The sequence below is a fragment of the Oncorhynchus clarkii genome, chromosome 3 (assembly GCF_045791955.1).
Source record: "Oncorhynchus clarkii lewisi isolate Uvic-CL-2024 chromosome 3, UVic_Ocla_1.0, whole genome shotgun sequence".
Taxonomy (NCBI): Eukaryota; Metazoa; Chordata; class Actinopteri; order Salmoniformes; family Salmonidae; genus Oncorhynchus; species Oncorhynchus clarkii.
In genome coordinates this window covers 3,457,974-3,470,473 of record NC_092149.1, presented here as the reverse complement: position 1 = coordinate 3,470,473, position 12,500 = coordinate 3,457,974, and the positions used below count along the sequence as shown (strand labels likewise).

General features: G+C 51.2%; 1 protein-coding gene across 1 annotated transcript in view; it reads right to left on the bottom strand.

Annotated features, from left to right (window-relative positions):
- LOC139405576 (intermembrane lipid transfer protein VPS13B) overlaps positions 1 to 12,500 on the bottom strand; it is a 316,293-nt gene that overhangs the window by 225,781 nt on the left and 78,012 nt on the right. The window contains exon 5 of the mRNA XM_071147988.1: positions 3,075 to 3,242. Within this exon, the coding sequence (XP_071004089.1) occupies positions 3,075 to 3,242 (168 nt within the window). The remainder of the gene's footprint in view (positions 1 to 3,074; positions 3,243 to 12,500) is intronic.

Below are 12,500 nucleotides of genomic sequence, written 5' to 3'. Positions count from 1 at the left end.
GGTTAACAGGTGTGTCCCCAATATAGTCCAGGTTAACAGGTGTGTGTGTCCCCTATATAGTCCTGGTTAACAGGTGTGTCCCCTATATAGTCCAGGTTAACAGGTGTGTTCCCTATATAGTCCAGGTTAACAGGTGTGTTCCCTATTAAGTCCTGGTTAACAGGTGTGTCCCCTATATAGTCCTGGTTAACAGGTGTGTTCCCTATATAGTCCAGGTTAACAGTTGTGTTCCCTATATAGTCCAGGTTAACAGGTGTGTGTTCCCTATATAGTCCAGGTTAACAGGTGTGTGGTCCCTATATAGTCCTGGTTAACAGGTGTGTTCCCTATATATCCCAGGTTAACAGGTGTGTGTGTCCCCTATATATCTCAGGTTAACAGGTGTGTCCCCTATATAGTCCTGGTTAACAGGTGTGTCCCCTATATAGTCCTGGTTAACAGGTGTGTGTTCCCTATATAGTCCAGGTTAACAGGTGTGTTCCCTATATAGTCCAGGTTAACAGGTGTGTTCCCTATATAGTCCTGGTTAACAGGTGTGTTCCCTATATAGTCCAGGTTAACAGGTGTGTCCCCTATATAGTCCAGGTTAACAGGTGTGTTCCCTATATAGTCCTGGTTAACAGGTGTGTCCCCTATTTAGTCCAGGTTAACAGGTGTGTCCCCTATATATCCCAGGTTAACAGGTGTGTCCCCTATATATCCCAGGTTAACAGGTGTGTCCCCTATATAGTCCAGGTTAACAGGTGTGTCCCCTATATAGTCCAGGTTAACAGGTGTGTCCCCTATATAAACCAGGTTAACAGGTGTGTCCCCTATATAGTCCTGGTTAACAGGTGTGTCCCCTATATAGTCCTGGTTAACAGGTGTGTGTTCCCTATATAGTCCAGGTTAACAGGTGTGTTCCCTATATAGTCCTGGTTAACAGGTGTGTCCCCTATATAGTCCTGGTTAACAGGTGTGTCCCCTATATAGTCCAGGTTAACAGGTGTGTTCCCTATATAGTCCTGGTTAACAGGTGTGTCCCCTATAGAGTCCTGGTTAACAGGGGTGTTCCCTATATAGTCCAGGTTAACAGGTGTGTTCCCTATATAGTCCTGGTTAACAGGTGTGTCCGCTATATAGTACTGGTTAACAGGGGTGTTCCCTATATAGTCCAGGTTAACAGGTGTGTTCCCTATATAGTCCAGGTTAACAGGTGTGTTCCCTATATAGTCCAGGTTAACAGGTGTGTTCCCTATATAGTCCAGGTTAACAGGTGTGTGTTCCCTATATAGTCCTGGTTAACAGGTGTGTCCGCCAATATATAGTCCTGGTTAACAGGTGTGTTCCCTATATAGTCCTGGTTAACAGGTGTGTCCCCTATATAGTCCTGGTTAACAGGTGTGTGTGTCCCCTATATAGTCCTGGTTAACAGGTGTGTTCCCTATATAGTCCAGGTTAACAGGTGTGTCCCCTATATAGTCCAGGTTAACAGGTGTGTTCCCTATATAGTCCTGGTTAACAGGTGTGTCCCCTATTTAGTCCAGGTTAACAGGTGTGTCCCCTATATATCCCAGGTTAACAGGTGTGTCCCCTATATATCCCAGGTTAACAGGTGTGTCCCCTATATAGTCCAGGTTAACAGGTGTGTCCCCTATATAGTCCTGGTTAACAGGTGTGTGTGTCCCCTATATATCCCAGGTTAACAGGTGTGTTCCCTATATAGTCCTGGTTAACAGGTGTGTTCCCTATATAGTCCAGGTTAACAGGTGTGTTCCCTATATAGTCCTGGTTAACAGGTGTGTCCCCTATATAGTCCTGGTTAACAGGTGTGTTCCCTATATAGTCCTGGTTAACAGGTGTGTCCCCTATATAGTCCAGGTTAACATGTGTGTCCCCTATATATCCCAGGTTAACAGGTGTGTGTGTCCCCTATATATCCCAGGTTAACAGGTGTGTCCCCTATATAGTCCAGGTTAACAGGTGTGTCCCCTATATAGTCCAGGTTAACAGGTGTGTCCCCTATATAGTCCTGGTTAACAGGTGTGTGTGTCCCCTATATATCCCAGGTTAACAGGTGTGTTCCCTATATAGTCCTGGTTAACAGGTGTGTGTGTTCCCTATATATCCCAGGTTAACAGGTGTGTGTGTCCCCTATATATCCCAGGTTAACAGGTGTGTCCCCTATATAGTCCTGGTTAACAGGTGTGTCCCCTATATAGTCCTGGTTAACAGGTGTGTTCCCTATATAGTCCTGGTTAACAGGTGTGTCCCCTATATAGTACTGGTTAACAGGTGTGTTCCCTATATAGTCCAGGTTAACAGGTGTGTTCCCTATATAGTCCTGGTTAACAGGTGTGTCCCCTATATAGTCCAGGTTAACAGGTGTGTCTCCTATATAGTCCTGGTTAACAGGTGTGTGTTCCCTATATAGTCCAGGTTAACAGGTGTGTTCCCTATATAGTCCAGGTTAACAGGTGTGTCCCCTATATATCCCAGGTTAACAGGTGTGTCCCCTATATAACAGGTGTGTCCCCTATATAACAGGTGTGTGTGTCCCCTATATATCCCAGGTTAACAGGTGTGTTCCCTATATAACAGGTGTGTCCCCTATATAACAGGTGTGTGTGTCCCCTATATATCCCAGGTTAACAGGTGTGTCCCCTATATAACAGGTGTGTCCCCTATATAACAGGTGTGTGTGCCCCCTATATATCCCAGGTTAACAGATGTGTCCCCTATATAACAGGTGTGTCCCCTATATAACAGGTGTGTGTGTGTCCCCTATATATCCCAGGTTAACAGGTGTGTTCCCTATATATCCCAGGTTAACAGGTGTGTCCCCTATATAACAGGTGTGTCCCCTATATAACAGGTGTGTGTGCCCCCTATATATCCCAGGTTAACAGGTGTGTCCCCTATATAACAGGTGTGTCCCCTATATAACAGGTGTGTGTGTCCCCTATATATATCCCAGGTTAACAGGTGTGTTCCCTATATAACAGGTGTGTCCCCTATATAACAGGTGTGTGTGTCCCCTATATATATCCCAGGTTAACAGGTGTGTTCCCTATATAACAGGTGTGCGTGCAGACCTGTGATGTCCATGAAGGCTCGGTCCCAGAACTCGTGGACAGTGTAACTCTCAGCAGAGGTGATGTTGACAGACAGGACGATGTCGTCCTCAACGTACTTCAAGATCAGGTTGTTGACCACAATGTTGACGTTGTTCACCACCCGACGGATCAGACTCTGGACGTAGCCTGGAGTGTGACACACACACACACACACACACACACACACACACACACACACACACACACACACACACACACCATTAATTCAGTGTTAATACCCAGTGAAACAGAGACAAGTGTAATTCAGAGCTTCCTTAAAGCAACATTCCCTGGGAGCTAACCCTGACCCCTGATCTCTCCTCTAACCCTGAACTCTCCTATAACCCTGACTCCTGATCTCTAGCCTAACCCCTAACCTCTCCTCTAACCCCTAACCTCTCCTCTAACCCCTAACCTCTCCTCTAACCCCTAATCTCTCCTCTAACCCCTAACCTCTCCACTCCTCTCAGACTCTAACCCTGACCTCTCCTCTCCTCTCAGACTCTAACCCTGACCCCTGATCTCTACCCTAACCCCTAACCTCTCCTCTAACCCCTAACCTCTCCTCTAACCCTGACCTCTCCTCTTAGACTCTAACCCTGACCTCTCCACTCCTCAGACTCTAACCCTGACCTCTCCACTCCTCTCAGACTCTAACCCTGACCTCTCCTCTCAGACTCTAACCCTGACCCCTGATCTCTACCCTAACCCCTAACCTCTCCTCTAACCCTGACCTCTCCTCAGACTCTAACCCTGACCTCTCCTCTTAGACTCTAACCCTGACCTCTCCTATCCTCTTAGACTCTAACCCTGACCTCTCCTCTCCTCAGACTTTAATCCTGACCTCTCCTCTCCTCAGACTCTAAACCTGACATCTCCTCAGACTAACCCTGACCTCTCCTCTCCTCAGACTCTAACCTTCTCCTCTCCTCAGACTCTAAACCTGACCTCTCCTCAGACTCTAACCCTGACCTCTCCTCAGACTCTAACCCTGACCTCTCCTCAGACTCTAACCCTGACCTCTCCTCTCCTCAGACTAACCCTGACCTCTCCTCTCCTCAGACTCTAACCTTCTCCTCTCCTCAGACTCTAACCCTGACCTCTCCTCAGACTCTAACCCTGACACCTCCTCTCCTCAGACTCTAACCCTGACCTCTCCTCAGACTCTAACCCTGACCTCTCCTCTCCTCAGACTCTAACCCTGACCTCTCCTCAGACTCTAACCCTGACCTCTCCTCTCCTCAGACTCTAACCCTGACCTCTCCTCAGACTCTAACCCTGACCTCTCCTCAGACTCTAACCCTGACCTCTCCTCAGACTCTAACCCTGACCTCTCCTCTCCTCTCAGACTCTAACCCTGACCTCTCCTCAGACTCTAACCCTGACCTCTCCTCTCAGACTCTAACCCTGACCTCTCCTCTCAGACTCTAACCCTGACCTCTCCACTCCTCTCAGACTCTAACCCTGACCTCTCCACTCCTCTCAGACTCTAACCCTGACATCTCCACTCCTCTCAGACTCTAACCCTGACCTCTCCTCTCCACTCCTCTCAGACTCTAACCCTGACCTCTCCTCTCCACTCCTCTCAGACTCTAACCCTGACCTCTCCTCTCCTCTCCTCTCAGACTCTAACCCTGACCTCTCCACTCTTCAGACTAACCCTAACCTCTCCTCTCCTCAGACTCTAACCCTGACCCCTCCACTCAGACTCTAACCCCTCCTCTCAGACTCTAACCCTGACCTCTCCTCTCAGACTCTAACCCTGACCTCTCCTCTCCTCAGACTCTAACCCTGACCTCTCCTCAGACTCTAACCCTGACCTCTCCTCTCCGACTCTAACCCTGACCTCTCCTCTCAGACTCTAACCCTGACCTCTCCTCTCAGACTCTAACCCTGACCTCTCCTCTCAGACTCTAACCCTGACCTCTCCACTCCTCTCGGACTCTAACCCTGACCTCTCCACTCCTCTCGGACTCTAACCCTGACCTCTCCACTCCTCTCAGAATCTAACCCTGACCTCTCCACTCCTCTCAGACTCTAACCCTGACCTCTCCTCTCCACTCCTCTCAGACTCTAACCCTGACCTCTCCTCTCCTCTCAGACTCTAACCCTGACCTCTCCTCTCCTCAGACTCTAACCCTGACCTCTCCTCTCAGACTCTAACCCTGACCTCTCCTCTCCTCAGACTCTAACCCTGACCTCGCCTCTCCTCAGACTCTAACCCTGACCACTCCTCTCCTCAGACTCTAACCCTGACCACTCCTCTCCTCAGACTCTAACCCTGACCTCTCCTCAGACTCTAACCCTGACCTCTCCTCTCAGACTCTAACCCTGACCTCTCCTCTCAGACTCTAACCCTGACCTCTCCACTCCTCTCAGACTCTAACCCTGACATCTCCACTCCTCTCAGACTCTAACCCTGACCTCTCCTCTCCACTCCTCTCAGACTCTAACCCTGACCTCTCCTCTCCACTCCTCTCAGACTCTAACCCTGACCTCTCCTCTCCTCTCCTCTCAGACTCTAACCCTGACCTCTCCACTCTTCAGACTAACCCTAACCTCTCCTCTCCTCAGACTCTAACCCTGACCCCTCCACTCAGACTCTAACCCCTCCTCTCAGACTCTAACCCTGACCTCTCCTCTCAGACTCTAACCCTGACCTCTCCTCTCCTCAGACTCTAACCCTGACCTCTCCTCAGACTCTAACCCTGACCTCTCCTCTCCTCTCAGACTCTAACCCTGACCTCTCCTCTCAGACTCTAACCCTGACCTCTCCTCTCAGACTCTAACCCTGACCTCTCCTCTCAGACTCTAACCCTGACCTCTCCACTCCTCTCGGACTCTAACCCTGACCTCTCCACTCCTCTCAGAATCTAACCCTGACCTCTCCACTCCTCTCAGACTCTAACCCTGACCTCTCCTCTCCACTCCTCTCAGACTCTAACCCTGACCTCTCCTCTCCTCTCAGACTCTAACCCTGACCTCTCCTCTCCTCAGACTCTAACCCTGACCTCTCCTCTCAGACTCTAACCCTGACCTCTCCTCTCCTCAGACTCTAACCCTGACCTCGCCTCTCCTCAGACTCTAACCCTGACCACTCCTCTCCTCAGACTCTAACCCTGACCACTCCTCTCCTCAGACTCTAACCCTGACCTCTCCTCTCCTCAGACTCTAACCCTGACCTCTCCTCTCCTCAGACTCTAACCCTGACCTCTCTTCTGACTCTAACCCTGACCTCTCCTCTCCTCAGACTCTAACCATAACCTCCTGGCTCTGCGTGGGCTCGTAAATAAGCTCAGAGTCTGACATGTTATTTATTGCCACAGTGTGTCCCTTGGACATGAGCAGTTAAATTAGCTAAATATCCAGAAGAAAACAGTGTTGCCCCAGTCCAGCGCCACAAATCTTCAGTGAATTCTCTCTCGTCTTCCCTCGGATGTGAGGCTCAGTAGAACCAGAATTATGTACAGCAGCAGGCCTCCACCTCCCTCCTCCTCCTCCTCCCTCCACCACGCCTCGTAGACATTACCACCACTCAGGAGACTACATGCTCTCTGAAACATACAGACACTAGCTCCCTACTCCTCCTCCCTCCTCCATACTCCCTCAGCTCAAACTCCTCTATCCCACCACCCCTACTCTCCTTCCCTCCTCTATACTCCCTCCACTCCCTGTGCTCTCCTCTCCATACTCCCTTCTCCCAAACTCCTCTATCCCACCACCCCCCACTCTCCCTCCTCCCTCCTCTCCCTCCCTCCTCCCAAACTCCTCTATCCCACCACCCCCCACTCTCCCTTCTCCCTCCTCTCCCTCCCTCCTCCCAAACTCCTCTATCCCACCACCCCCCACTCTCCCTCCTCCCTCCTCTCCCTCCCTCCTCCCAAACTCCTCTATCCCACCACCCCCCACTCTCCCTCCTCCCTCCTCCCACACTCCTCTATCCCACCACCCCCCACTCTCCATCCTCTCCCTCCCTCCTCCCTCCTCTCAAACTCCTCTATCCCACCTCCCCTACTCTCCCTCCCACTCTCCCTCTTCCCCCTGGACCAGCCTTTATACTGGACTCCTTGGTTAACCATGTCTCTGTAAGGCTGTAACTGATCCTGGACCAGCCTTTATAGTGGACTCCTTGGTTAGCCATGTCTCTGTAAGGCTGTAACTGATCCTGGACCAGCCTTTATACTGGACTCCTTGGTTAGCCATGTCTCTGTAAGGCTGTAACTGATCCTGGACCAGCCTTTATACTGGACTCCTTGGTTAACCATGTCTCTGTAAGGCTGTACCAACTGATCCTGGACCAGCCGTTATACTGGATTCCTTGGTTAGCCATGGTTCTGTAAGGCTGTAACTGATTCTGGACCAGCCTTTATACTGGACTCCTTGGTTAACCATGTCTCTGTAAGGCTGTACCAACTGACCCTGGACCAGCCGTTATACTGGATTCCTTGGTTAACCATGTCTCTGTAAGGCTGTAACAGATCCTGGACCAGCCTTTATACTGGACTCCTTGGTTAGCCATGGTTCTATAAGGCTGTAACTGATCCTGGACCAGCCTTTATACTGGACTCCTTGGTTAGAACAGAAGTCCATGAATAGAGGGACTGTTCTGCTATATTCACACGACCAAAACACACATGTACAATGTGTGTGTGTGTGTGTGTGTGTGTGTGTGTGTGTGTGTGTGTGTGTGTGTGTGTGTGTGTGTGTGTGTGTGTGTGGTGTGTGTGTGTGTTGGGGTCAGTCAGAAGGTTCCTGTCACACCTGCAGACTGAGCTCTGAGCTGGGCAGTAAAACAGCCTCCTGCTATTTCCACTCTGGATCTAATTTACCTGTTTCACCACCGACCGAGGCCCACTCCCCGCGCCCGGTCAGCCCAGAGCCCTCCACCCCTCCACCCCAAGCCCTCCACCCCAACCCCCAGCCCTCCACCCCTCCACCCCAACCCCCATCCCACTCTGTGAGCCTTCGTGCTACTCTAAACCTCTGTAAACAATTGACACAGCCAGCACCTGTGCCTCAGCCCACAGGGAGGAAGCCCACTTAAAACTGTTCAACCATAAAATGACTGGAAAAACCAACCTTCACATGAGCTCAGCAACACAGACCCAAGTCAAGTAGTCTCCTCTGTGGAATACAGGACCAGACTACTTGACATGAGCTCAGCAACACAGACCCAAGTCAAGTAGTCTCCTCTGTGGAATACAGGACCAGACTACTTTACATGAGCTCAGCAACACAGACCCAAGTCAAGTAGTCTCCTCTGTGGAATACAGGACCAGACTACTTTACATGAGCTCAGCAACACAGACCCAAGTCAAGTAGTCTCCTCTGTGGAATACAGGACCAGACTACTTGACATGAGCTCAGCAACACAGACCCAAGTCAAGTAGTCTCCTCCGTGGAATACAGGAATTCATGAAAATTGAATGAATGGTTCTGGGTCTGAATGGTTCTGGGTCTGAATGGTTCTGGGTCTGAATGGTTCTGGGTCTCAATGGTTCTGGGTCTCAATGGTTCTGGGTCTCAATGGTTCTGGGTCTCAATGGTTCTGGGTCTGAATGGTTCAGGGTCTGAATGGTTCTGGGTCTGAATGGTTCTGGGTCTGAATGGTTCTGGGTCTGATTGGTTCAGGGTGTGATTGGTTCTGGGTCTGAATGGTTCAGGGTGTGATTGGTTCAGGGTCTGAATGGTTCAGGGTCTGAATGGTTCAGGGTCTGATTGGTTCAGGGTGTGATTGGTTCAGGGTGTGATTGGTTCTGGGTCTGAATGGTTCAGGGTCTGATTGGTTCAGGGTGTGATTGGTTCTGGGTCTGAATGGTTCTGGGTCTGAATGGTTCTGGGTCTGAATGGTTATCTCGTCTTTCAAACTACCTGTGAGTTCTATTGACTGCTGAATTCAACACTCAACAAACAAGAGCTTTCATCCCTCTTCCAAGAGAAATGCCCAAACTTCACTAAACTTTTGCCACAAAGTTGGAAACACAGAATCATCTAGAATGTCATTGTATGCTGTAGCGTTAAGATTTCCCTTCACTGGAACTAAAGGGCCCGAACCATGAAAAACAGCCCCAGACCATTATTCCTCCACCACCAAACTTTACAGTTGGCACTATGCATTGGGACAGGTAGCGTTCTCCTGGCATCCACCAAACCCAGATTCGTCCGTTGGACTGCCAGATGGTGAAGCGTGATTCATCACTCCAGAGAACGTGTTTCCACTGATCCAGAGTCCAATGACAGTGAGCTTTACACCACTCCAGCCAAGGTTTGGCATTACGCATGGTGATCTGAGGCTTGTGTGCTGCTGCTCGGCCATGGAAACCCATTTCATGAAGCTCCCGACCAACAGTTATTGTGTTGACGTGCTTCCAGAGGCAGTTTGGAACTTGGTACTGAGTGTTGCAACCGAGTCCAGACGATTGTTTTACGCACCTCAGCCCACGTTGGTCCCTTTCTGTGAGCTTGTGTGGCCTACCACTTCACGGCTGAGCCGTTGTTGCTCCTAGACGTTTCCACTTCACCATAACAGCACTTAAAATTGACCCGGGGCAGCTCTAGCAGGGCAGAACTTTGACGAACTGACTTGTTGGAAAGGTGGCATCCTATGACGGTGCCACGTTGAAAGCCACTGGGCTCTTCAGTAAGGCCATTCTACTGCCAATGTTTGTCTATGGAGATTGCATGGCGGTGTGCTCGATTTTACACACCTGTCAGCAACAGGGTGTGACTGAAATAGTCAAATCCACAAATTTGAAGGGGTGTCCACATATATATATATGTATGTATAGACTTTGTTAAAACAGAAACGCTTGGCTACTGTTGAACAGGTCCTGTGTAACACAACCACACACTGTATATATATATATAATTCACACTGTTATAAATCCCCATTTACATCTCCAACTAAGAGTCATGTATTGTCGTCCAGCTGAAAGCAGTGGGTGGTGATACAGCACAGAGGTTTCCCCAGAGTGGGTTGTGATACAGCACGGAGGTTTCCCCAGAGTGGGTTGTGATACAGCACGGAGGTTTCCTCAGAGTGGGTGGTGAGACAGCACGGAGGTTCCCCAGAGTGGGTTGTGATACAGCACAGAGGTTTCCTCAGAGTGGGTGGTGAGACAGCACGGAGGTTCCCCAGAGTGGGTTGGAATACAGCACGGAGGTTTCCCCAGAGTGGGTTGTGATACAGCACAGAGGTTCCCCCAGAGTGGGTGGTGATACAGCACAGAGGTTCCCCAGAGTGGGTGGTGATACAGCACAGAGGTTCCCCAGAGTGGGTGGTGATACAGCACAGAGGATCCCCAGAGTGGGTGGTGATACAGCACAGAGGTTCCCCCAGAGTGGGTGGTGATACAGCACGGAGGTTTCCCCAGAGTGGGTTGTGATACAGCACAGAGGTTTCCCCAGAGTGGGTTGTAATACAGCACGGAGGTTTCCCCAGAGTGGGTTGTGATACAGCACGGAGGTTTCCCCAGAGTGGGTTGTGATACAGCACAGAGGTTTCCCCAGAGTGGGTTGTGATACAGCACGGAGGTTTCCCCAGAGTGGGTTGTGATACAGCACAGAGGTTTCCCCAGAGTGGGTTGGAATACAGCACAGAGGTTTCCCCAGAGTGGGTGGTGAGACAGCACGGAGGTTCCCCAGAGTGGGTGGTGAGACAGCACGGAGATTCCCCAGAGTGGGTGGTGAGACAGCACGGAGGTTCCCCAGAGTGGGTGGTGAGACAGCACGGAGGTTCCCCAGAGTGGGTGGTGAGACAGCACGGAGGTTCCCCAGAGTGGGTTGTGATACAGCACGGAGGTTTCCCCAGAGTGGGTTGTGATACAGCACGGAGGTTTCCCCAGAGTGGGTTGTGATACAGCACAGAGGTTTCCCCAGAGTGGGTTGGAACACAGCACAGAGGTTTCCCCAGAGTGGGTGGTGAGACAGCACGGAGGTTCCCCCAGAGTGGGTGGTGAGACAGCACGGAGGTTCCCCCAGAGTGGGTGGTGAGACAGCACAGAGGTTCCCCCAGAGTGGGTGGTGAGACAGCACGGAGGTTCCCCCAGAGTGGGTGGTGATACAGCACGGAGGTTCCCCAGAGTGGGTGGTGAGACAGCACGGAGGTTCCCCAGAGTGGGTTGGAATACAGCACGGAGGTTTCCCAGAGTGGGTTGGAATACAGCACAGAGGTTTCCCCAGAGTGGGTGGTGAGACAGCACGGAGGTTCCCCCAGAGTGGGTGGTGAGACAGCACGGAGGTTCCCCCAGAGTGGGTGGTGAGACAGCACAGAGGTTCCCCCAGAGTGGGTGGTGAGACAGCACGGAGGTTCCCCCAGAGTGGGTGGTGAGACAGCACGGAGGTTCCCCCAGAGTGGGTGGTGAGACAGCACGGAGGTTTCCCAGAGTGGGTGGTGAGACAGCACGGAGGTTTCCCCAGAGTGGGTGGTGAGACAGCACGGAGGTTTCCCCAGAGTGGGTGGTGAGACAGCACGGAGGTTTCCCAGAGTGGGTGGTGATACAGCACAGAGGTTTCCCCAGAGTGGGTTGTGATACAGCACGGAGGTTTCCCCAGAGTGGGTTGTGATACAGCACGGAGGTTTCCCCAGAGTGGGTTGTGATACAGCACAGAGGTTTCCCCAGAGTGGGTGGTGAGACAGCACGGAGGTTTCCCAGAGTGGGTGGTGATACAGCACGGAGGTTCCCCAGAGTGGGTTGTGATACAGCACGGAGGTTTCCCCAGAGTGGGTTGTGATACAGCACGGAGGTTTCCCCAGAGTGGGTTGTGATACAGCACAGAGGTTTCCCCAGAGTGGGTTGGAATACAGCACAGAGGTTTCCCCAGAGTGGGTGGTGAGACAGCACGGAGGTTTCCCAGAGTGGGTGGTGATACAGCACGGAGGTTTCCCAGAGTGGGTGGTGATACAGCACGGAGGTTCCCCCAGAGTGGGTGGTGAGACAGCACGGAGGTTCCCCCAGAGTGGGTGGTGAGACAGCACGGAGGTTCCCCCAGAGTGGGTGGTGAGACAGCACGGAGGTTCCCCCAGAGTGGGTGGTGATACAGCACGGAGGTTTCCCAGAGTGGGTTGTGATACAGCACAGAGGTTCCCCAGAGTGGGTGGTGATACAGCACGGAGGTTTCCCCAGAGTGGGTTGTGAGACAGCACGGAGGTTTCCCCAGACAGGCTCTTCAACACTATAAAAGTTGCAGTTTACAGGCTGGCTGGCCGACAGCTACACTGTCCATATAATCCTGAGCTTTTTATTCTCTACAATATAATTACAGATTAAGAGGTTTACAACAACTCTCACTCTCCATTCCTCAGCTTCTAGCGACTCACTGGTCTACACCCAGCTCTACTGGTCTGGGATACTGGTTTACTGGTCTACTGGTCTGGGATACTGGTCTACACCCAGCTCTACTGGT